The 25,373-nt window shown below is 45.6% G+C and overlaps 1 protein-coding gene across 1 annotated transcript in view; it reads right to left on the bottom strand.

The window, feature by feature from the left end:
* Positions 1–25,373, bottom strand: part of LOC127007326 (probable serine/threonine-protein kinase nek3) — a 132,728-nt gene that overhangs the window by 54,239 nt on the left and 53,116 nt on the right. Inside the window, exons 2-4 of the mRNA XM_050878141.1 lie at positions 11,208–11,461; positions 9,757–10,204; positions 9,205–9,394 (exon numbers count right to left, since the gene is read on the bottom strand). Of these exons, the coding sequence (XP_050734098.1) occupies positions 9,205–9,394; positions 9,757–10,204; positions 11,208–11,439 (870 nt within the window). The 5' untranslated portion in view covers positions 11,440–11,461. The remainder of the gene's footprint in view (positions 1–9,204; positions 9,395–9,756; positions 10,205–11,207; positions 11,462–25,373) is intronic.

Raw genomic sequence — 25,373 nt, 5'->3', positions numbered from 1 at the left:
GTAAGGAGCAATGTCTGCCAACCCCGCACCTCAGAGAGAGACAAAAAAAAAGTTCAGGGTGTAGTGAGAAAGACTATCGAATGACACAGAGCTGAAGAACGTTAGGAAAGGTCAAAACTAACCAGTCATCCCACACACAATAATACCAGTTGACCTAACAAGTGAGAGATAAAAAAATAAAGTTTATGGTCTTGGGAGACTGACTGACAATAAGGCCCAGCGGGAGTAAAAGAGCGCTCTTCAAGTAAAAGGACGGTCGTAAGTCTCCCAGTCTCCCACATCTCAGAGCGGAGACAATGCCAGCCGTCTTGACCTGTGGCAGCCACCTCCACGCCAGCACAATGCACAACACTCCGGCCGCTTCCTCTGTGTGTGGGAGTGTGGCGGAGGAGCGGCGGGCCCTTGAGTGTGGGAAACGGGTTCACAGGGCAGGGAGTGAAGGCCGAGGGCTGAGGGGGAGGCAGGGGCGAGTGGGAGTAGGAAGAAATTAAGGTTCAGGAAGGAGTGTCGAAATAAAGGGAAATGACACAGAAATACAATCCAAAGTGGTAGCGGTTACAAAAAAGTGGAGTGAATTGCGATGAGGTACATGAATGCAAGCCGACAGAAAGGAGCAAAGGAAAGTAATGCTCTGATATAGTCGAGGAAACGTTACCTTAATGTAGCTATTCTTTCCTTGTAGAAACCGAGAAGTGAAGGAAGCAATCATGCCTTTTGTGCGTGAAGTAATTAAGTAAAACTCTTTGGAAAGCGAACGATAATTGCCCCGACTTTCTTAATGGGAAAAGCAGTGTTATAAAAGACCCAATTCTTTTCTTCGAGTGGGTCTTTCGTTGTAACTTTCCTCGGTGACTCGTACAATCAACACTTAGGCTTGACCCACATCCGTTTTTACGTCCAGAACAGTGAATTCGATTTCCCGTGTGTTTGTCTGTATCTCGGAGGATAAAACAGAGCTGAATGAATTGTTGGCTGGATGTTTGAATCTATATCCTAATGGGGGAATCCAAGACTAGTTATTCAGAGGTATCTATTATTCATTTGTCAGTCTACCTGTTACTCTAAATGCATATGCAGAGCAGAAGAAAGTTAGATGAATGGTGTGTTAGGTGTTCACAAGTACGGAAACAAATGGGTGAATTGGTGGATGCAAGGATGGGCATTTAGCTATATTTTTTACCCATCCACCACCTAAATGGCTGGATGGATAAAGAGACAGATGGACGAAAAACTCCCATACCTTTTACCCATCCACCACCCTAAATGGCTGGATGGATAAAGAGACAGATGGACGAAAAACTCCCATACCTTTTACCCATCCACCACCTAAATAGCTGGATGGATAAAGAGACAGTTGGACGAAAGACTGCTATATCTTTTACCCATCCACCACACTAAATGGCTGGATAGATAAAGAGACAGTTGGACGAAAGACTGCTATATCTTTTACCCATCCACCACACTAAATGGCTGGATGGATAAAGAGACAGATGGACGAAAAACTCCCATACCTTTTACCCATCCACCACCCTAAATGGCTGGACGGATAAGAGACAGATGGACGAAAGACTATGTGATTGCACGCACGGATGTTTCAACGGACTGGCGTTCTGGTGGATGGACGGGTAAACGTTCCGAAGATGCTTATCATTCACAGCAAAACGTTCCGAGGCGTCACGGTGGACACCCGCAGACACACAACGCTGCCTCCCCTCACGAGTGTTTCCTCGATAAACTCATTAGCTCCGTACCCCGTTTCCTCTGGCAACAACAGCGTGAAATCTGCAAGAACTTAAATCCCAATGCATGACACTGATTTCAGACATGGATGAACACGCGCTCCTCTTCCTCCTCCTCCTCCTCCTTCTCCTCCTCTTCCGCTTTTTTTACTATCATCATGTTTCCTTTTTAGTGCCACTGTCTGACACTGATCTAAGCACGGATGAACACTCACTCTGCCTCTCTCTTTCTTATTTTTATTCTTCTTCTTCTTATTATTATTCCTCCTCTTTCTCCTTTTCCTTTTCCTTCTTCCTTTTCCTGTCTTCTCCTTCTCTTTCTCTTTCTTTCTCTTTCTCTGTCTCTTTTTCTTTCTCCTTCTCCTCCTCCTCCTCCTCCAGCTCTTCCTTCTCCTTTCCCTCCTACTCCTCCTCCTCTTTCTCCTTCTCCTCCTCCTCCCTTTCTCTTTCCTGTCTTCCTCATTCCCTAGGCATCAGCAGAAGCCTTCAATTAACTCACACAAAAGCACTTCTTAATGGCCTTGAAATTCAATGACCTGTAAGCCATATTATAGAAAGCTGACCCGAAGAAGACACGACCCAACCCCCCAAAACCACCACGTCTTGGCATTGTACATTCCGGGCAGCTCACGGAGGCGTCCAGTGATGTAGTCGGGAGGAGGGCCAAGGTGTGTGCCAAGCCAGCCATCCCACGCTCAAAGCAGTCGCTCCAGGAGACCCGTTGCTTGCTCGAGTCACCTTGACCGCTTCCTGACAGCCAGCGACTTGTCTTTCTCGATATCCCGTTAGCATCCCTCTCTAAAACACCTGCTGAATGGCAAGTATGACCCACACTGAAGAGCCTCAAGATTTCCTCCTGTAAACACTGAAAGAAATCTGGTGGCAAAGCAAGGACTAGGTTTCAGTCTTGACTTGACTTTAACGTTAAGATCAGGGACATGAAATCCAAAGATGACCGACAGTTATGAGGCTGAAGACTCTCTCCCCTATAATTTGCAAGAAATATGGTGGTAAAGGAAGTATCGTCACATTCTGTTAAGAGTCGAATATCAAGCTTATGGAGACATGGCACCCACGTCTGCATACACCTGCTTACCTCAGCCAGGCAGTTACAAGCCAAAACATCGCCCACGCTTCCTTACCTACGTGTCTCCCCTGTAAGTCAGGTCACACAGCAGGGATTAGAAACCTGTTGAATTCCTGCTCCCGCCTCCAGTCGTCACGGGTATTTTATGCAGTTCGGTTAACACCCTTCAGCTTTTTTATATGAATTTAAAGCAGCACACACACACACACACACACACACACACACACACACACACACACACACACACACACACACACACACACACACACACACACACAAATGAGAAAGTCGAGCTCGGTATGATATTGCAAGTTGGTGATTTTTCTGGGTGACTGCGCGAAATGTGAAGGCGGGGAAAAAAGAGTAGAGCCCAATCATAAGGAGAGGGAAGGGTGAAGGGAAAGAAGGGTGAAGGGGAAGAAGGGTGAAGGGGAAGAAGGGTAAAAGGAAAGAACACTCAAGGAAAATAGAGTAAGGGGAGGAAGGGAAGGAAGAGAAAAGAGAAAAGTGAAGGGAAAGAAGGGCTGTGAGGAGCTAGGTAAGAGTGGTAAGAGTGACTGCGAGGGGGAAAGGGAGAGTGAGGGGAGTGACGGCTCCAACGACAGAAGGACCCGTGACAAAGGGGGACTCTGCCTTGGGAAACACCGCTGCTCCCATCGCCAAGGTTTCATAATGCTTGAGTGTTTCTTTCCCTTTGTTGCATCAAGTCATAGGTTTTGTGTGTGTGTGTGTGTGTGTGTGTGTGTGTGTGTGTGTGTGTGTGTGTGTGTGTGTGTGTGTGTGTGTGTGTGTGTGAACATTAAAATTACATAAAAGCGTAAGGAATCTACAAGGGACCGATGGGCCTACGCATGGCAGCTCCTGTAAATCTATCACTACCTATCCTCACTATTCATGATTTTATCTAACCTTTCCTTGAAGGTATCCAACGTATTAGCACTCCCCATATCGCTGCCATTCTTCTTTCACTCATCTACCACTCATTTAACTAAGCAACTCTTGCCTATGTTACTTTGACTTTGTTTTATCTGAATTTATTCAATTTAAACACATAAATACGTGTCCTGGCAGGCTCTCTTACTAACTGAACCTTGCTGACATCACCTTTAAGCCCTTGATCCATTAATTAACTTGAATCTAGTTTCCTCGTACCCTTCGCCTTTCTAGAGAATGCAAATATAAACGTCCTCTCCCTTTCACAGCCCAGCTGGTGACTGCCGTGGGTCAGGGATTATGTATATATCTCACTGTTCCGTTTGACCTGTGGCTGGGATGACCTAACCTAACCTAACTGAACCCAACCTGAAAACCTGGTTTAATAAAATATGTACACACCAAGGAAAGCAGCCCATTCCTGACTCCCTTTCACACTAAAACACACACTTTCACACTGGCCGTCAGGTATTACGGGAAGACAGTGTTTAAAAAGGCTGGTGGATGCGGGGCCCGGCGGCGAGGAGTCACTCTCCCTGGGCGGACGGAGTGTTTGTGCTACTTTCCCTTTCTGCGTGAGGAGCGAGCGGCGGGACGAGGCCAGGGCGCAGCGCAGGGAAGATGGAACACACAAAGGAGGACTGTTCGTACCAAGGAGAAACCCAGCGGAGAAAGGCTTGGCATCAGGCAGGGCAGGGCAGAGGAACGAGGGTACAAAGTGGACAAGAGATAGGAAAGGAAAAGTTGCAGCAGCAGCAGCAGGTGACATCAATGATACTCATGTACTACTTACGATGCCAAAGTATGACTAAGATGGTTCAGCGTTCCCAAAAATATTTGAGTATTATTGCTCATATTGTTGCTGTTGTTGTTTAAAGATTTTGTCCCTCTGCGGAGGGACCACGGGCCTTTGTCGGGTGACGACCCATGAATAGGGTGCCGACAGACCGATTCTATCGGCTGACGCCGACCAAAGTCGGTCTGTCGACGAGGACTGGCGTGTCTCTGTGTTGCTCATATATTTGTTGGCAGTAGTATGTCTGGATTTGGATCTGAATTTATGAAGCGCAGGGCACCTGTACAGGTGCATAACACGCATGTAAGTGTCTTACTTGTTTAAACCCGTCAAGTATTTATACATCATGATAAATCTTTACTTACGTCGCCCATCGTATATCATAATTATTTACATGCCACAAGAAACCCTTAACTTTACCTACGTCACCCACAAATTATAAGTATCTAAATAACACCAGAAATCTTTAACTTTACATACGTCACCCATAAATTTCACTATAGTTAAGGATCACGACATTTTTACTTTACCTTCGTCGCCCATAAATTATGAGAAAACGCGCACCCCCACATTTTCTCTTCTCTTTTCAACGAGTACCTCGCTATTTTTCTGCTTCCCTTGGGTGGTTGGGCTTCTACTTTAACTTTATATTTACATGAATGCTTTCGATTGCATTTTAATTATTTTATACTGTTACTACATCATCATAATCTTTGTCTAGTTAACCACTTAATTCCTCATTTTGAATTCTTGATACTGATGTCAGGTGCAAGCTTTTTGCTATAGAAGTCAACGAGAATAAATAAAAACATATAATATAGAGCATCAATAACTTCAATATGTCCTAAACACTTCACTTGGGATTGTTACGTCTATTTCACTTCGGTTTTGTTTGTTTAAATCTGAAAGCCCCTACTCTTCAACAGTGCGATCTCTTTTATGCCAGCGAATGTTAAGAAAGAAAAGAAAGATGACTTGGGAAAGGAAGGGAGAAAATAACTGACGGCATAAGTCTATCTGATTGCATTGCCTCGAACGACAAAGTACTGGACGCATAACGAAAGCATGTCCGTAATTCAAGCTTGGACATACTATTAAAATTATGCGATAAAGGCAAATAAAATGAAGCATACTGGAAGTTCAACGTGACTGCAGTAGTAGTAGTAGTAGTAGTAGTAGTAGTAGTAGTAGCAGTAGTAGTAAAAAAGTAGTAGTAGTAGTAGTAGTAGTAGTAGAAAAAAAACCACACACACACTAAAAACAATATCACTGGTCACACGCGCTCAGTCCACCAAAGTTCAGCAATACTAAATCCGAACAAATAATCAAAACTGTAAAAAAACTAATACGAATAATAACGGCATAAGCACACCTAATAAACATTCATAAACAGACAACAATATAGCAAAATAACCCGAGGCCCGGCTATGGATAATGCCTACAGTGGTTTGCTCTCCGCCGTATCTCCCCGCAGAGGTCTTAATTACCGCCTCATTATCTGGTTAGCATGCTAATTGCCTCCCTCCCTCATCTCCGGCCCACCAGCTGATAAACCCTCCCTCCTTATGCCCCGCGCCGCCCATTAGCCGCACTGGGGAGCTATATATGGCTGCTGGGGCGGAACAATTATAAATCCTTTTGCCGGGCGACCCACAGCAGTCTTCGTCCACCTCCTCCTCCTCCTCCTCCTGTAGCTCTCCCTCCTCTTCCTTCCACCACTTTTTTATATATTTTATCCATACCGTCTTGTAGATTTTATTCTTTCTGCATTTTTCTCCTTTTTCCTATTCTTTTTTATTCCTTTTTTTCTTCCTTCTCCTCCGTTTCCAACTTATCTTCCTTCATCTTCTCTTTCTCCTTCTCTTCCTGCTCCTTTTCCCGCTTTTTCTCCTCCTTCGTCTCTCCCACTTCTTCCTAGAACTCCTCCTCCTCCTCCTGGGTGTTTTGCGGCCCGTGCATCGCGCCCAGTCACTCGCTCGGTGTACATAACGGGGAACGATTCTTTTTCTGCATCCCTTTAATGCACTTCCTCGGCACGTCTTCGCCTTTCTTCCGCCATGGCGCGCGTATACATCTTGATGCATACGATTGCTATCTTCGTTCTCTTCATCCATTCTTTATTCTCTTTGGGGGCGAAATGAGTCGTGCTCTTCCTCCCTCTCTGTGTCTCTGTATTCGGTTTGGTGTCAGGGCAAAGGTGTCAGGCAGGCCTTGTGTGGCTCGACTTTCCTCTCTCTTCTCTTTCTCTCTCTGGCTTGTTCCTGCGAGAGCCAGCCAGCCAGCCACGCAAGTCACCACTCCACTCCTCACTCCATGCATGCACCTATCGCCACCTCCCCCCCGCACCATCCCTCCCCCCCCTGACACTAATGGTGAAACACGATGGACCCAGGTGTGTGTGTGTGTGTGTGTGTGTGTGTGTGTGTGTGTGTGTGTGTGTGTGTGTGTGTGTGTGTGTGTGTGTGTGTGTGTGTGTGTGTGTGTGTGTGTGTGTGTGTGTGCAGGCTCAAGCGAGTGAACTGTTGGCAAAAATGGATGCAAGTCATCTATATCTACGTATTTCGAGGGGATATGTTGATATTCCTTCAATACGGCACGTGGAGCTGCTGGTAAAATTGGCTGTGTGAGTTCTTGTAAATACGCAAATAAATAAAACAAAAATGTTTGAGGACGATAACAAAACGATAATGTAGGGGAGGGTTCGTAAATGGATTAACTATGATAAAAGTATTGTGATGTAACATGCAGAAATAAATGGGGGGAAATGTTTATGGATGATAATAGTTATAACGACACATAGTATATAGTCACATAGATAAGTCAGCAAAGTGGACTGAATCCCCTCCGGTGCAGTGACGTAAGACGTGAAAGTAAATATTGTTCCCGCTATAGAAAGTGACGTCAAGGCCGGGCGGGGAAAGCCTGAGAAAATTATCCCGGCGTGAATACTTAATTAACCTTTGTCACGTCGAGCTTCGCGAATAAAGAAGTGATATTTCTATGAAGGTAAACGCCGGTATGATTACGTGCTGGGAAATAAATATTGGTTATAATATGCGGGAAACTTAAATCAAATAAAGGTTGCATGATTTTGTTTAAGAGAAATGTTGGATTACGTTCTGGACGGTATAAGAGAGGATAGCCGGGGAAATCATCGTACTCTGTGACATTATAAAGTCAGATTTAGTGGTCTGTTATCATATAAAAGCTTTCCGTCTGTTAATGACAGCTGGAAATTTCAGAACATGTAAGGCAATGAAAGAAAGAAAAACATGAGTGGTTGCAAGATGTTCTGGTGAAGAAGTTGGAAGAAACTTGATATCTAAATAGAACTGGAAGAATGGGGCAAGGGTGGCAATATTTATTAGAAAGTGTATCATTACGTCTTGAAATTGTCAAGGAGCTGACTTCGACAAAAAAACACGCTGACAAGACAAGAGCGACTGGTTAACACTAGGTGCGCATTAGGGGAGTTAACAAAGACGGAGTATTTTTTCAAGCCCGGACCTTCCATTCTCAGTAATACGAGAAGCAAGGTCACTGTCATGTTCCTCGGGCCGGTCACTTGCCACCCAAACCTGTTACCTCGCAGCCAAGGCGATGTGTATATAACGGAGTCCGCGAGTTTTTTCATCACCCTATACACTACTCGCTCTCAAAACGGAAAGTACAAAAATACACTGAAGGCCAAATACGGGTGCAAATAAATTTCAGACTTTTTCACAGATAGAAGAATAGCAGTTAGCAGAAGGCATACAGCTCTTAGTACTATCATAAGGATTCCAAATAGGTTATGAGGGTAGCTAAGATATACGTGCTCTTTACTTGTAATGCTCAAGTCAGAAAAACACACTGGAAACCACTAAGTCCAAATGCATCACAATCTTTTTTATTTTTTATGGTTACCGTAAGACCATACGGACCGTGCGTGGATAGAGGCGAAACTGACACACTTTCGGGTCACCAGAGAACGAGTACAGTGCACAGGGCACAGGCGTCCACTCCCACCTTACAAGGCGGTGCACTTACCTTTGTAGAATAGCAGAGACAACAATGCACAATGCAGCGGAAAGAAGATATGACAAAACAGAATGTAGCCGCCTTTGAAGATAAGTAGATACGACAATACAGTATACAAGATACTGTACCAATATGCAGTAAATACCAGTTGCATTCTTCTTGATCGAAGTCTATAAATGGATGAAGGGCTTTAATAAAGGGGATGTCAATAAGATTTTGATAGTAAAAGAGCCAGGTAGTACGCGTAGCAATGGTTTTAAGTGAGACAAATTCAGATTCAACAAAGACATAGGCAAGAATTGGTTCACCAATAGAGTGGTGGACGAATGGAACAGGTTTGGGAGCCATGTTGTGGGTGCCAATACCATAGATACATTCAAGAAGAGGTTAGATAAAGCCATGGATGGTGAGGTAAGGTGGGGTTGAGTGTACAGGAGCTGCCTTGTATAGGCCAACCGGCCTCTTGCAAACTCCTTACGTTCTTATGTTCTTATGTTCTTAACCATCTGATCAGCAGAAAGCAATCGAAGAAAGTTGTAGTAAAACATGATTTTGTACCTGAATAAAACGGAGTAAAAGAGATTAGTTATAAAGGTCGCTGCACGCCAGACGACGAGTCATGTACTCACCTGAGGCAGCACTCCGGACACGGGCGCCAGCTTGGGGGGGCCGCGGCACAGCTCCAGCTCTTCGTAGATGTGCTCACGGGAGTCCACCACCGCCACGCTGTTCCGTTGCCTCCCGCGCGACGAGGTGAGGGGGCCCAAAGGCGCCCCGACATGCACCGACCCTGCGGAGCCCATGCCTGAGGACGGGGGTCTGTGGGAGGCAGAGAAGAGTGATCACCTAGATAATCTATCTAGTATATGTCCTGTTAAATAAAATCCATACGACTTATCTGAGCTTCATTCACAAATTCTGTTGGTAAAAGTTAAAGGTAAACTCCACCCCCCCACAAAGAGTGAGAATTTTTTCAGTCTCTTTCAAAGTACATATAACTAATTCGTAAGGAGTCATAGTGCATTGGCTCCTACTTCATTTAGCCTGCCTTCCATCCTATTTCCTACTTCCTTTGACTTAAAACTTCTCTAACGGAACAGCATTTTTTTTGTGTGTTCTTCTTGTTCGTTCTGTTCTGTCTCATTATACCACGACAACAACAACTGTCTGCCGGCACTCACCTTCGAGGCAGTGGTCTGAGGGGCGGCGGCCGTTGGTTGTGTGTCGTGGGCGTGAGTCTGGTGGACGACGGCGTCAACCTGGAGGGCCGCGTCACGGGCGTCGTTCTCTGGGAGATGATGGTGGGCGTGACCCGTTGGGGCGTGGCCGTGGGCGTGGTTCTCTGGGAGGGCGTGGCCGTGGGAGTGGTGCGTTGTGAGGGTGTGGCGGTGGGCGTGGTGCGTATGGTGGGTGCCAGGGTGACGCGGGGCGCTGACGGGATGATGATGGTGGTGCGCGTGTAGGGCGTGACGGCGGGCGTGGTGCGGGAGATGGGCGTAGTGAGGGGGTTGATGCGCGCAGTGGTGCAGCGGTGGCCTTGCTGCGCGCGGCTGATGGCGGTGGAGGAGGGGACGAGGGCAGGGTCAGGGGCGGGAATGGGCACCGAGGCGGAGACGAGCGGCAGGAACCCTAAGGAAAGGGAAAAAGATGTCATACAAATGAAGGAAAAAAAAACCATTATTCCCACTACTAATACTTTATTTCTTCTACTGGAAAGATATCCTTGAAATAAATCCTATCCTCCCAACAACTGGAAAACATATATTCCTATTTAATAAAATCTTATTCTTAATAATTAGAAAAAAAATATCGATGAAAATCCTATTAATCTTACAAATAAAAATCCTATTTGATCAAATATTGAAAGAAAATAATTGACAGTATCATAATAATCCAACAAAAAATATACCACTATTACTGAAAGAAAATAATTGAAAACATAATACTAATACCTACAAAAAATCGTTATATTTCAAGAATTAAAGATGACGGCATCTAATTATGTTGCTATATCAAAAGCAGATGATGAAAAAAGTTACAAAGAGAAGGGAATATAAACATTGACATCAAATATTTTTTTTAGGAATCGGTGAATGTTATTTAAAAACAAAGGTTTCCAATAATCATTGTTAGAGAGAACTCAGGATATGAATCACCATATTTTATGCGTGACTTAAGCAATCCTAAAAGGGACCGAGAAAGAAACTTAACACCACCTGCGCGGGGGCCATGGACCATGGGTGGTTCTTGCACCTTAAGTGGGGTAAGTGGGGTTTAGAAAATCAGAAGAGGATAGACAGGGCCATAAACAACCCGACAGGTTATACGACTGGAAGTAGTATTAGATTAAAAGGGCCCCAGGATACTAATTACAGTAGATAGATGGGTAAAATGGAACTTCAAATTTCAGAAACAAAGCGAAATAATGTTTCCATGCAGGGCCAACATCCCCCGGAGAGGAACATGGGTCTAATATTTTTTACAGTAACAAAAGAGAGTAGTTGATGATGAGACTAGAGTAAGATGACAGTAGTGTTAAGATGAGACTAGTTAAAAAGGAGAGCAGTGTAAGATGAGACTAGTGGGAGATGACTGTGCTGTAGGATAACAAGAGCCCGAGGGTTAAACTTACCGCGGCTGCAGGAGGGCACGTGCAGAGGCTTGGGTCTTGGCTGCTGATGTAGGTCTCGGATGCTCTGGGCGTCTCTGGTGTGCTGCTGCTGTTGCTGCTGCTGCTGGTGCTGTTCCTTCTCTTGTTGCTGCTGCTTCTGGTGCTCAAGGTCTTTGGTGGGTGTGGGAGTGGGCGAGTTGTCAGACTCCGAGGACCCGCGGGTCTCGTTGCCACTGTCCGAGCGGGACGCCATCGTCTACGTGCTGGGTGGCAGCCTGTGGGGGAGACGGTGGAGTGTTAGTGCCAAGCGACGGAACTCCACTGACTCACACACTAAAGACAAAGACTAAGTGTTCTTGTGTGCCAGATGATAAAGTGGTCCAGCAAAGTAAATACTTGTAGCATATACTGTGTTTCATTCTCTCACATTATGATTTATATTTGCTTACCGATGTGTGTGTGTGTGTGTGTGTGTGTGTGTGTGTGTGTGTGTGTGTGTGTGTGTGTGTGTGTGTGTGTGTGTGTGATGATGCAAAATAACTATCGTGTTTTAATTGAAAAAAGAAGAGTATATCGATAGATATATATATATATATATATATATATATATATATATATATATATATATATATATATATATATATATATATATATATATATATATATATATATATATATATATATATATATATATATATATATATATTTTTACTTTTCTTTCTAATATCCCTAACAAAGGTAAAGGTGGGGACATACACTAAATTACACGTGGCCTCATCGCTCGTTTCCGTCTCATTGGTCCTTAACCCTGTGGTGGGCAAGAAACCACTACCCCGGGACACAGGGCTAGTGTGACATTCGGATTACCATAGTTTACCTTCCCCAGGTTTCCCCAGGTACTACTACATACTTATTGACCAAGTCAAAAGGAACGATTGACAACAGAATGAGCAAGACGCTGACTGCCCTGGGCAGAATCAAGATTGAGCCCACGGATTCGTGGCTTGGCGTGCTAACCATTGCACCACGGAGGCGCAAAATTAATGACTGACATCATTTTCCCAGGTCAAAATGTATATTCAAGAGGTCAGTCACTGCAACAGGAGTGTAAACAATAATTTCCTACATAAACTGACTAAGTCAATCTCTCTCTCTCTCTCTCTCTCTCTCTCTCTCTCTCTCTCTCTCTCTCTCTCTCTCTCTCTCTCACTCTCTCTCTCTCTCTATATATATATATATATATATATATATATATATATATATATATATATATATATATCAGCCTCTTAACCTGTAGAGCAGGCAGGCAGGTTTAGTGCACAGAAGCTGTAATCATGGCCTGGCCACATTCAGGCTGCCTCGGGGCGGCGGCGCGTGTTGCCAATACCGTGAAATAAACATTAGGCCGTGTGACTCACCGGCGGCGCCGTGACTAATGCTTCACTGTCTTCTGCTGCAGACAACTCACAAACCGGCCTCTATTATACTTTATTCTAAAAATTCAATGCCAAAATTAAAAAGAAGGACACCTCCGGACACACGGCGCGATTAACAAAACGCCGAGATAAACATCGCTCGTTGGTAAAACGCGCCGCCGCCACTGAATGGACTGCGATAGAATGAATGAAGCCAAATAACAGTACTCGGCGGCAATTTAGAGCAACACTGACCCTGGAGCCACGGTGAGGCAACCAACCTACAACTCGGGGATGCGCCACCTCCTTCCACCCCGCCTTTCAGCCATCCCTCCCTCCACACCCTTCCCCATCACTTCCACTCTCCTCCCTCCCCCCTTCTTTCACCCTCCCCACCTTCTCTACTGTTACACTTCACTTTTTCTCACTCCTAAGGAGCTTGTTTGTGCTCGGAGAGTATACACTGTATTACCACAGCTGCTCTTGCTTCAGTGGCCAGTGAAGATCTATTCTTTCAACATAAGTTTTCATTCACTGCTGTAATTATTTTGATATGTAAATTGATAGTGGTTTTGATATTACAGTAAGTACTCTAAAAAAACATTAACACACACACACACACACACACACACACACACACACACACACACACGAGGCTGATGACACCACGCCCAGCAGGAGCCACGGGTCGTGCACCCATCACCCGCAGGGAGGGAAAGGAGCCCATCACTCTCGTGTGTGTGTGTGTGTGTGTGTGTGTGTGTGTGTGTGTGTGTGTGTGTGTGTGTGTCTTAAATATGTACGCCATTGAAGCAGCAACGTCTTAATACTTTCAGGAGTCCCGCCGGTGGCCGCACGAGGGCCGGCGTGGCGGGCATGACAACGCTCAGGTGTGCCGCTCATTAAGCCTCATTCATAAGGTGAATCGCGCCCGCCCTCCGCCTTGTGCCGTCGCGCCGCCGAGCTGGACGTGCCGCCACAGCCCTACACAAGGTGGCAATGACGCATCTGTATGTAATGAAGGAGTCTGAGCCGAGGGGATTAACGGCTAGAGGTGAAGACTAAACACTGCTGAAGTGGATGCTGTTTGAGGCAGGTTTTTACTTATTCTGAAAGCAGCCCAGATGATGATAACATAAAATAAAGGACTTCTGTATGTTATCAAGGGTCGCGAGATGAAAGCATAAGCGTTTCTGCGGTGAAAAGACTTAAGCATTGTTTAAGTGGATGTTGTTTGATGTCGTTTCTTAACCTCAAAGCTTCACTGCTGATCACTAATGCTGGACCTACTGCGTGTGTGTGCTTCCATTAGCTCGACACCACAAATGTTACGAGTGTTGGTAATGTTCGCTTTAAGTAATCGGTTAATGTTTGCTCTATCCGTTCTTTGCATGCTCGCTTTAACGTTGAGAAATGTGACTTGACTCTATTAAGACGAACCGAAATATATGGACGAGTAAGAAATATATCTAAATTTCAGCTCGAGCCCACTTTGTCAATGACCACAAGTAACTGCTAGAAAGAAAAAGAGCCAAAGAGAATGGAAAGGGAACATGGGAAGGAAGAAACAGTGAGCGAGGATAGGCAGAAACAGAGCACCAGGAACGGAGGGAACAGGACGAGAAGGAATGAAGGAACAGCAAGCGAGAGATGGAAGGAACAGGGCGCGACGGAAGGCAGGATGGGCGGGAGACGGAAGGAACAGGGGGTGAGGGAAGGAAGAAACAGCAAAACAGTAAAAGAAACAAAGCTGGGGAAGATAGGAACAGTGAGTGAGGGAATGCAGGAACAGGGCGCGAGGGAAGGAAGGAAGGGACAAGCGAGAAATGAATGAGGAACAGGGCGCGAGGGAAGGAAGGAACAAGCGAGAAAAAGAATGAGGAACAGGGCGCGAGGGAAGGAAGGAAGGGACAAGCGAGAAATAAATGAGGAACAGGGCGCGAGGGAAGGAAGGAACAAGCGAGAAAAAGAATGAGGAACAGGGCGCGAGGGAAGGAAGGGACAAGCGAGAAATGAATGAGGAACAGGGCGCGAGGGAAGGAAGGAACAAGCGAGAAAAGAATGAGGAACAGGGCGCGAGGGAAGGAAGGAACAAGCGAGAAATGAATGAGGAACAAGGCGCGAGGGAAGGAAGGAACAAGCGAGAAATGAATGAGGAACAGGGCGCGAGGGAAGGAAGGAACAAGCGAGAAAAAGAATGAGGAACAGGGCGCGAGGGAAGGAAGGAACAGCGAGCGAGGAATGAGGAACAGGGCGCGAGGGAAGGAAGGAACAAGCGAGAAATGAATGAGGAACAGGGCGCGAGGGAAGGAAGGAACAAGCGAGAAAAAGAATGAGGAACAGGGCGCGAGGGAAGGAAGGAACAAGCGAGAAAAAGAATGAGGAACAGGGCGCGAGGGAAGGAAGGAACAAGCGAGAAAAAGAATGAGGAACAGGGCGCGAGGGAAGGAAGGAAGGGACAAGCGAGAAATGAATGAGGAACAGGGCGCGAGGGAAGGAAGGGACAAGCGAGAAAAAGAATGAGGAACAGGGCAGGGCATGAGAGAGGGCAGGAACAAGGCGCGAGGGAAAAGGACGCAACACAAGAGGACGCTCCTGATTCATGGAGGCGCAGCTGTCAAGACTAAGAAGAGTTCCTCAACATTCATGGCACGAGGCTGTCAGGGAGTGCGAGGCCTGCATGGGCGACGACGACGATTCCTTTGGACAACTTTATTAAGCAACTTTACAAGTCCAGAAACGAAAATATACTGTTTTCTCGTTGAATGTGTAATGTGTAAGCAAAAGAAACTATCCATGTATTGTTTTATCAATATATTTTATCAAGCCACACAAGTCTTTGGGGGCAAGGAATACTTTTTTTTTTTTTGGAGGGGGTTCGCAAGAAATATCCTAAAAAAAAAAATCCGAAAAAATCACACAAATAAAGAAAATATCAGTCACCCGCTCAAAGCTAAAATGGTAGACTTAACTATCATGATCGCCACGACCACCATCACCACCACCACAACCACAACCATCACCACCACCAACACCACCAACACCACCTACAGCATCAACGAGACTGGCTCCTGCAGTACTCTCTTCCACACACAACCTAACAAAGCTACAGAACTCCGAACACAGCTTATAGAAAAAATATCCATATAGCCTTTTAGCCCTTGCGTTTTCTCTCTTAGTTGTAAAGAGTAATGCCAACGGGTATGTGTGTGTGTGGGAGTTTTATGTAGTAGTAGTAGTAGTAGTAGTAGTAGTAGTAGTAGTAGTAGTAGTAGTAGTAGTAGTAGTAGTAGTAGTAGTAGTAGTAGTAGTAGTAGTAGTAGTAGTAGTAGTAGTAGTAGTAGTAGTAGTAGTAGTAGTAGTAGTAGTTGTAGTAGTTTAACCGGTTCCACGCGGGTCAAAGGCTATTATTGATGAAAGGAGCCGTACAACTTACAGAAAAAACAAATGCCAAGAGTTCGTTTTGAACTATCACTCAGATGCTGAAATCATTCAAATTTACTCTTTCAGACCGGTCTCTCACACATTTCTTTCATCCTTGCATACTCATTCCTCCACATCCATAAGATCAGTACTTGAGAAGCATTGAAATCTCCTGCGAAATTTTCCTTCAAGTGTTACCTGCAATATGTTTTACTTTACTTTTTTTCATTACACGAGGAAAGAGACTAAAGGGCATTAAAACAATTATAAAAAAAAATTCGACCAAAAGGCAGTAAAACGAAACAGAAAAAAATTAAAGAAATCTCTTCTCAAATTTAGAGTAATTTAGAAACTTAAAATCAAGAGCCTCCAATGTCCATTATGTCCATTTCTATCTTTTCTTTTCACAGCTCCAACTTCAGATACTCTTCTTCGTCACCCATTTCTCCCAGACATACCTCTGCCTCCAGCTTAAAGACATCCCTAATACCCCATACCCTTTCTTATCCCGCTAAGTGGCCTCCATCATCAATACTCCTTGCTGATAGCCATTCCAGATTGTTCCCATTGTCCCATTGTTTGCTTTTAGTGTTACCCTTCTGGCATCTGCTCCCAGACACATCCCCCCACTCCTGGCCACGCTTGTATAAAGTAGGAGGGAGGGAGACAGAGGGCAGAAAGGAAGGGAATGGTGAGGACGAGGAGAGAGAATGAAGAAAACAAGGTAAAATGACAAGTAGAGAAACGCTCCTTGTTCTTGGTCAGACACGCTTGTATCAGCTGTTAGAAGACATCCTGCTGCTTCTGGGGCCAGTTCGACAGTCCAACCCAGAGTCTTTGTAAGCACCCAAACCAAACTATATTCCCCACAGAGATCCGTCATTACTGTTCAATACCGGCTAACAAAGAGTTTCCCCATGTGGTTTGCAATAGTTTCCTTGTTTTTGTCAACGCCAATCACTATAGAAGGAATTTTCGACGTATTTTGTGTTTGGTTGGTGAGCTTACAAACTTGCTGCACTGGACTGTAAAATTGGCCCCTAGTCACCCCTCTAATGCCTTCGGGCCCCTACAGTCAATCAACCTTTTGTTTCTTCTTTGTTCCAGTCCCGCGAGCAGCTCATATTTTCGTTTCGTGTTTTCGGGCAAGCACTCCTCTGTCAGCTACCAGACATCGTGCTGCTTCTAGTCACCCCTAAAATGCCTTCGTGCTCTTGGCCACTCTCTCGTTCCCTCTTATGACTTCTGCTCACAAAATGCATTCCCATATAACTCTTTTTGCACCTAAGTAAACTACGCTCATATTTCCGTTTCATGTTCCAGGTCAAGCACTTTTCGGCCAGCTACCATAAGACACCCTGCTTCTCCTAGTCACCCTTATAATGCCTCTGTGCTCTTGGCCACCCTCTCGTTCCCTCTCACGCTTAATGATCTTCACCTGAGCCTCGCGTCGGACGGAGGGCATCCCAAGCGCCACAACTCCTCGCAGTGTTAATCTGGGCGCTGCCATGCCTGTCATCTTACCTGCTTGCCGGCACCCGAGGCCACACCTGAGCCGTAATGGATCCTTGCACGTCCATGGCCTGACTTGCTTTCACCTGCTGCATGACTATTTTTTATACAGCACCCCCCCTTACTTAGCCTGTCTTCATAATGGAATTTTTTTTTTAAAGATAAAGTTAATGGACTCCTGTAATAACGCATATCATCGCTCGTTCCTTACCGATTCACAAATGAAAACGGAGCTGTGGACATTCTTCGATCCACAAACCTCGCCATGCCAACAGGAGACACTGGATATATTCTGAGCATGATAAATAAGGGAGAGTTGAAACAGTTAATGAGGTCTGTCACGACGTACCTTACTGGGGAAGATAAGCGAACCGAACTACTTACCGACACCCAAACCGAGCCATCACACCGCAAGGCACCTTCTCCCCTACCCTTCTCCAGAACATGAAAAATAAGCCATCTACAGTAAGTTACCCATATCAATTTATTTCGGCTTTTTCCTCTATATCTTAACAGTTTTATAGGGCGGGATGTTAGACACCTTTACTAAGATTATGTTTTGCCCTTAAACTGTCTCTCATATCGTAAAAAAAATAAAGTTAATACTTCTTAGTTTCATTTGCTCTCTATTGTACTGTTTGTAAAATGGACGATAATTTAGGGGACACCAACGAAGAAGAACAATACAGGGAGGAGGGCCGGGGGTTCAGAGAGGGTAGGTGTGTTCACTGTTGGACTGGCGAGAGCACCTTATTGCCCCTTCCTTCCCAATGGACGAATGTAAAATATATTCTGACCCAACTTTCTTTCAGTTCACAAACGCAGCAATCACAACGCGAGGCACCGGATGCACGAAGAGTAATACGGGTGGAGGACAGGTGGGTAGGCGGGTGGGTGAGATGGAGGGTACACCTCTGGGTTGGCGAGTGGCCAGCTACTACGGTATACTGCAGACGATGACCAACATTCGCTTGCCATCCTCACTCGGCGGTGATTAGTTCCCTTGTTACTGATGTCTTTGCGCATTAGTCAGGTCGCAAGTACTGCCCACTGGGGGTGCTGCTGCAGTTCCGGGATGAGGGAGCGAGAGAAACGAGTCCTGTCACTGCTACGAGCGGATGAGATTTCTGGCCCAGCTAAGAAAGCGTGAAGGGAAATTACATCCTGATTCAGGTTTTGAAAAGTGAAGCTCAGAAAGGTCCTCCGGGGATAACATAAGACTGGCAAGATTGGGTGATATCTTAATATTTTAGACTATCTATTCATCAATTAATAGACTTTCAGACAAAGTAAAAGTATATTTGAGTAAAGTGAAACAACTCTGGGTGAAAATAGATCACGCAAAATCTAAAGAGGGAAAAAATATATAGGTAACAAACTGAAAACGTTGATTGGATAATAGGCATGAACATAAAGCTGATACGATTACGGATATGATGAATTGTGATTATGATAAACCATCGCTCCGGTCTGTGGCAGGGGAGGCTCCGCATGAACGCGGAGACAAGACTAGAAATGAGTAGCATCTGGGAAGAACCTGTGGCCGAGAGGTCATGAGATGCAAGTGGCAAGGAGACTCCCAGCTCCTCGGCACTGGGTGGGGAGAAATCCAGATCGATGGTGAGGTAAATCAAAGTGTTGTGACGTTTGCTAACATACACATATTCCAGACTTGGAGAGTTATATTTTTCAATGGTCGAGGTGGAACTACATGAACAGCGCAGATGAAAGAGAAATATAGATAAATAGATAGATATAGATGGATAGATAAATAAATTGATAAATAGATAGAGAGAGTAAGAAAGTGAACTTTTAAAAGATATATATATATATATATATATATATATATATATATATATATATATATATATATATATATATATATATATATTTTATCATTTATACTTCCACTACAAGTTTAATCGACTTTTCACATTCTATGTCTATCTCCATATATCTATTTATCTCTCTATCTATCTACCTTTTCTCCCTTTCTCTCCTTTCTCTGTCAGCGTTCAGTCTTGCCCACCACGGTACGTCCTGACCCGGTCAGAAGCTACGCAATCTCCTTAGACACGAGGTGGTGTCAGTCTGCTGGAGGGAACTTTCCCATTTCGCTCGTCGGCCTTTCGACAAGTTGAGTGTAAACACAGAGCAAACTCATCCTGACAGCATCACTCCGGCATTACTCGCAGCAACGTTACGCTGCGAGTAGGGGAGGTGACCAGAAAGTGTTCACTCAGACTTTCTCACCTCCAGGTCATCAGCTTCGCAAGATAGTCTCGTCGCTCTTTTGGTGCGGCTCTGTTGGCAGCATCACCTTATCTAAACTAACGATCCTTCACGCGGCGGTCCACCCTCTGCGTCGGAGAATAACTTAAAAATGGATTCCTGAGTGACGGGCATCAAAGAGGCGATTGGCACATGTCGGGCGATGTTCATCTTGTCAATTAACGTGTCAAGAGGTGAGAAAACACAACTTTGCCCTGAAGGGTTTTCTTGTGTGTTTAATCAAGGTTGCATTTAGATTTGAGCTCGCAATGTTGCATTCCCATAAACTGTGTATAGTTACGAATGTTTGTTTAGGAGAGATTAACATATGCACCCCGACGATTATGTATACACTGGCCAGGGACTCATCCACTTGAAGCCGCGGCGTCCCAAGGCGGAAAGCATCCCCATCACCTTTCTCTTCCATCGTACCCTGACAACGCTGCCGGATACATCAGACCCCTCGTGTCCCTCGCCGTGTCCCTCACCCGCGTCCACACGTCTCCGCAACACTCGGCGACACAACGGTATGACACAGACTGCCGCCGCGGTGCCCCAGGTGTCCCCAAGCACTGGACGCCGACAACGCGACAACTTGGGCTTATTCATGTGAGGAAAATATTGCTTGTTTGACAGTTCATTCTTTACCCGCATGGGGCCGCCACCTAAGCCACATACCGGATGGCCTCAAGAGCAAGCAGCATGTTCACATTTCTCATGTTTCTTCAATTAGAATAGACTATTATTTTTTTCCTGGGTCGCCGGCATAAGTAGCAACATATGGCAGGAGTCATTACACAGGCTACGACAGGACGTCCCTTGAATCTTAATCGCGGCTCCTGGCGGTGCTGTGTCATCGTGGACGAGGCGAGAGTTTGAGGTATGCCCGAGCCAGTCAGTGGGTCGAGGGAGACTGATGGTAAAGGTCCCTCCTCCTCCTCCTCCTCCTCCTCCTCCTCCTCCTCCTCCTCCTGCTCCTCCTCCTCTTCCTCCTCCTGCTACTCCTCTAACTCCACTTTTCCCCCCTCTTCCTCCATCGCCAACTCCTCTTCCCTGTCTATATTGATCTCTTCGTCCATCACTACCTCTTCCCTGTTCCCTAATCTCCTTATCATTATCATCATCATCGTTTTCTCCTCCTCCTCCTCCTCCTCCTCCTCCTCCTCCTCCTCCTCCTTCTCCTAAAATCTTCCTTACTCCCTCCAGTCCGTGTGTGCTTCACAGGCTGCGGGGACCCAGAAAGGAAGAGGGAACAGCGAGGTGAGACAGCGGCGGCGGGGCTCACAGGAGGACATCAACACTAACATCCTCCAGGTGATTGCTAATTAAACGAGCGCCGCCTCCGCCGCTACCACCATACAGATGAGCCGGTGACCCCCTGCAAATTAACACGCCAATTCATCTGCTTCCTCCTCAAGCAGCGCGGCGAGTGTCGTTGCACTGCGCACGTTGCACCTGAGCCTCGTCTGCTGTTTGTTTTTGAACGAGTTGAAGATAAATGATTAAACGGTAAAATGTTGTTGTTTTAAGTATTAAGAGGTAGATCAGGGCCAAACTAAAGCGTGCCATTACAAAAAAAAATATTACACCAAAATTCGATTCAGGATATTGATATAATTCTCATAATCAAACATCATATAAAAAATCAAACACGCACTACAATGTCGGTATTCTTAAAAAATAAATAATTTGCTACTTTCTGTTCCTACAGGAGTAAAAAATGGTCAAAAATACAAATCTTCTAAATCTTCTAGCCAATTAAGAACAATGCCATTAACAAACAACTTTATTGCAGCTATTTGTCAACTCAACAATCATCGCAAACTTGGTATTCTTTTAAACAAAATTGAAATCGACACAAAGAAAAGTCACTCGTATTAATTACTTGCCACCCGCGCTGGTTCGTCTCAGCGGCAACCCTCGCCTCCCCATCTGTACGTTTTGTTCCTTCTTCTGGCGTCACTTGCACGTTCCCACTGACGCCGCCATCACCACCTTCAGCCCAGCAGTCGTCAAGCACGCGTCATTAGTTTAATTGAAGCAGTCCATGCCGGGTGTGATACAACGAACAGCGACGAGAACCGGGAATGCATAAAGAAGAAGAAGAAAGAAATCAAAAGGAAGAAAGGAAAAAGAAAGGAGAAATTAATAAGGAACCAAGAAGATAGAAGGAAACACGGAAGAGAGGAGATAGAGAAAGAAGGAAGAAGAGGCTTGGGAGCAAATAAGCAAAGACTGACTAATCAATCATTCAATCAGGCACATCATCACACTAACAAAACAACAAAAAATATAAGACGTCACCGAGATATCACCCGCTCACCACCACTCCTCCCCAACCGCCCCCCCCAACCCCCCAACCCCAGTACCGGGAAGAAGGCTGCCCCGGTGATGCACTTGAACTCCGGTAAGGGGAACGATGCCCAACTGTCTTTTTTCTTCATTTTTCTTCTTTTCTTTTTTCATTTTCTGCTTATATTTTTTTTCTTCTTTTTCTTCTTCAATTGCCATTGCTATTTACTTTTTTTTTTACTTTCGGTTGTCCTCTTCTTATTTTCTATATTTTCATCATCATCAGCAGCAGCAGCAGCAGCATCACCATCATCACATCATCTTCTTAATCATCTTCATCACCATCACCAACATCCCTTTTTTATAGGCTACATCTTTTTTTTCTTTTTCTTCTATTTCTTCTTATCTTTTTTATCATATTTTTCCATTAATCTTTTTCTTAATCTTTTTCTTAATCTTTTTCTTTTCCTCTTCTTTTCCTCTTCTTTTTTTCCTCTTCTTTTTTTCCTCCTCCTCCTCCTCCTCCTCTCCTCCTCCTCCTCCTTCCCTGCCATTAGCCAACGTGCGGACCCAGCCTGCCCAGCCACAGGGTCCGCGAGTTCGAGTCCCCAAAAGGCAACGGGTCATAAAGTCCACCCTGACCGACGACATGCATCATTTCCTCGCCCCTTCCCGAACCCTCAGCTCTCCCCTCCCTCCGCTCCATCGCCTGCCTCAATGCCTCCTCCTGCACCCCTTCCCCGGCCTCTTCTTCATTCACTCAGCCATTCCCTCTCCTTCCCCATCGTTTACAACTTCTCCTCCCTTTCAGCCATTACCCATCCACTGATCTTGACATGAACACTTCGCCGATTTCTTTCGTTATTTCCTCTCGATCTTTCCTCGTCATGCATTCCACGACACTTGCTCCCATCCTCCCACTCTCTGGCGTTCCATCTCTGCCGTCCATCTTCCTCTTCACGGCTGGGGGGACTCGCCGGGGTGGGGAGAGCTTTATGTAAAACTAGAAAGGGAGAACATTGTCATTTTATCAGACGCACCAACCTCAATAACGAGTCCAATGTACGAAGTGTGCTCAATGCTTGAAAGGAAAACTAAATGCTAAAGCGTGTCTTCAACTTTACATACTACCCCTTCCTTGATCGTGCGGAATCTTGTTGTGTACTGAGGAAAGTGTAATGGCTATTTTATTTTCAATGTGTAAGACCAATTGTTTCCCTAAGCAGTGTCGTTGGCGCTAGATATCGATCCATCGCCCCCGCCTCTCAAACACAAGCATATAGCCCTTGTCACATCCTGCCAAGTCGATGCAACAGTCAAATAAAGCCCATCGCATACATAACTTAAGGAAGGCTGGAGACTAGATATTTTTTTTCTTTATCAGCGTAACACTTTAGCTGATTGACGAACGTAGAAAATTACTACCTCCTCATTTTCATCAGAGGTAAATAAATTTTATCGCCTCAATAATTTTATATGCATCCGTTTTCTCAGCTCAGTGCTTCAAGCGACATTAGAACATCTACACAATCTACCACTTTCAACTTTTTTTTTCAAGATGGGTAGATATACTGCACCTCAAAACCTGAATAGCTTCTATATTATGCATCCGTTTTCTTAGCTCAATGCTTTAAGCGACTGACGAAAACCAACGAAATCAACCACTTTCTATTTGTTAAGATAAGCAGATATATTGTGCTTCATAACCTGAATAGTTCTGATCTGCATCCGTTTCCCCGCATCATGGTGGGGCCGCAGCGCAAGAAAGGCAACATGAATAAGGAATCTCAGGATCTCTTTGATAAAGCCGCATCGGTATAGCTAATCAGCCACACACACCCACAGGTTAACGTGTTTATTCTGTTTGCCTTTCTCCTCTTTTTGTGGTGGGAGGGTTGGCCGGGGAAAGGCGGGCGGAGGTGGGGAGGGGAAGATTATTGACGTGAAGTATTGAGTCTTCTTTAAGAGGCAGCGCAGAGACATGAAGTTATGAGTTGATCTCCTTCTCTTCCTCTTTTTTTTAGTTCCTCCTCCTCCTCTTTCTCACTCTTCCTCTCTCTTTATCTTCCTCTCCTCTTCCGTTTCCTCTTCCTCTTTCTCCTCCTCCTCCTCCTCCTCCTCCTCCTCCTCCTTCATTTATTTTTACCCCTACTTTTCCTTCCCCCTTTTCTTCTTAATTAAGGTGAATTTATGAGTTGATCTTCTCCTCTTCCTCTTTTTTTTAGTTCCTCCTCCTCTTCCTCCTCCTCTTTCTTTTTCTCTTCCTCTCTTTATCTTCCTCTCCTCTTCCGTTTCCTCTTCCTCTTTCTCCTCCTCCTCCTCCTCCTCCTCTTTCTCACTCTTCCTCTCTTTATCTTCCTCTCCTCTTCCGTTTCCTCTTCCTCTTTCTCCTCCTCCTCCTCCTCCTCTTCCTCCTCCTCCTTCATTTATTTTTACCCCTACTTTTCCTTCCCCCTTTTCTTCTTAATTAAGGTGAATACGAACATGTGTCCAAGTAAGATGGACACGTATACAGGTGTCAATTTTCTTCCTGTTCCTACTCCAACATTCTCTCTCCTGCGTCCGTCACCCCCTCCGCCCCTCACCCTCGAGTAGGCTCCCGCCCTCGCCGCACAACCTTGAACACTTGATCATCCTTGCCTCACTCAGGGCGGGCGCAGGCTTGGCATCACGCCAGTCACCCTCCAACTTTCTAGGAGTGGTCAAGTTCAAGACCGCGGGCAAGGAAAAAAATAAATAACGGACCATTACCCGGGTAGCGGTGATCCTTTTTAGGTACCGTCGAGTAGTTGACTGGAAGGCGTACTCAAGGGCCGCACGCCACCGCCCCAGTAGGGGTTATGAGGCGGGTGTTCGTACTGGCACGGCCCCTTCCCTGCCTCCGCCAGCTGGCCGTCCCTCAAACACTTCCCGGAGCAGCGTGGGAGCCCGGCAAGACGTGTCAAGCGAGGGTCGTCTCTCTTTGCCCGCAGCTGTTTTCTCTCGCCCCTCTCACAAACCCTTTGAATGGGGCCCCAAATGTGTGTGTAATTCACCACGGCCTGATCACGTGTTGGACTCGTAATCGCCAGCAGGTACCCTCCCGACATGAGCAAGTGCTCTTTATAATCGATTTATGGGTACTGCCAGGACCTCACACACCACACACCCCATCTCCCTTGTTCAAGGGGGGACAGTAACCACTCTTAGTCAACAGAAAGAATCCGGCCTGAGCGGGCTCGAACCGCCGCCCTGTCAGGCTGTGGAGCCTGGCAGCGCAGCGCTCTAACCAGTT

The sequence above is a fragment of the Eriocheir sinensis genome, chromosome 3, assembly GCF_024679095.1.
Source record: "Eriocheir sinensis breed Jianghai 21 chromosome 3, ASM2467909v1, whole genome shotgun sequence".
Taxonomy (NCBI): domain Eukaryota; kingdom Metazoa; phylum Arthropoda; class Malacostraca; order Decapoda; family Varunidae; genus Eriocheir; species Eriocheir sinensis.
The sequence above is the reverse complement of the archived record's forward strand: the minus strand, read 5'-3'. Positions and strand labels throughout refer to the sequence as shown.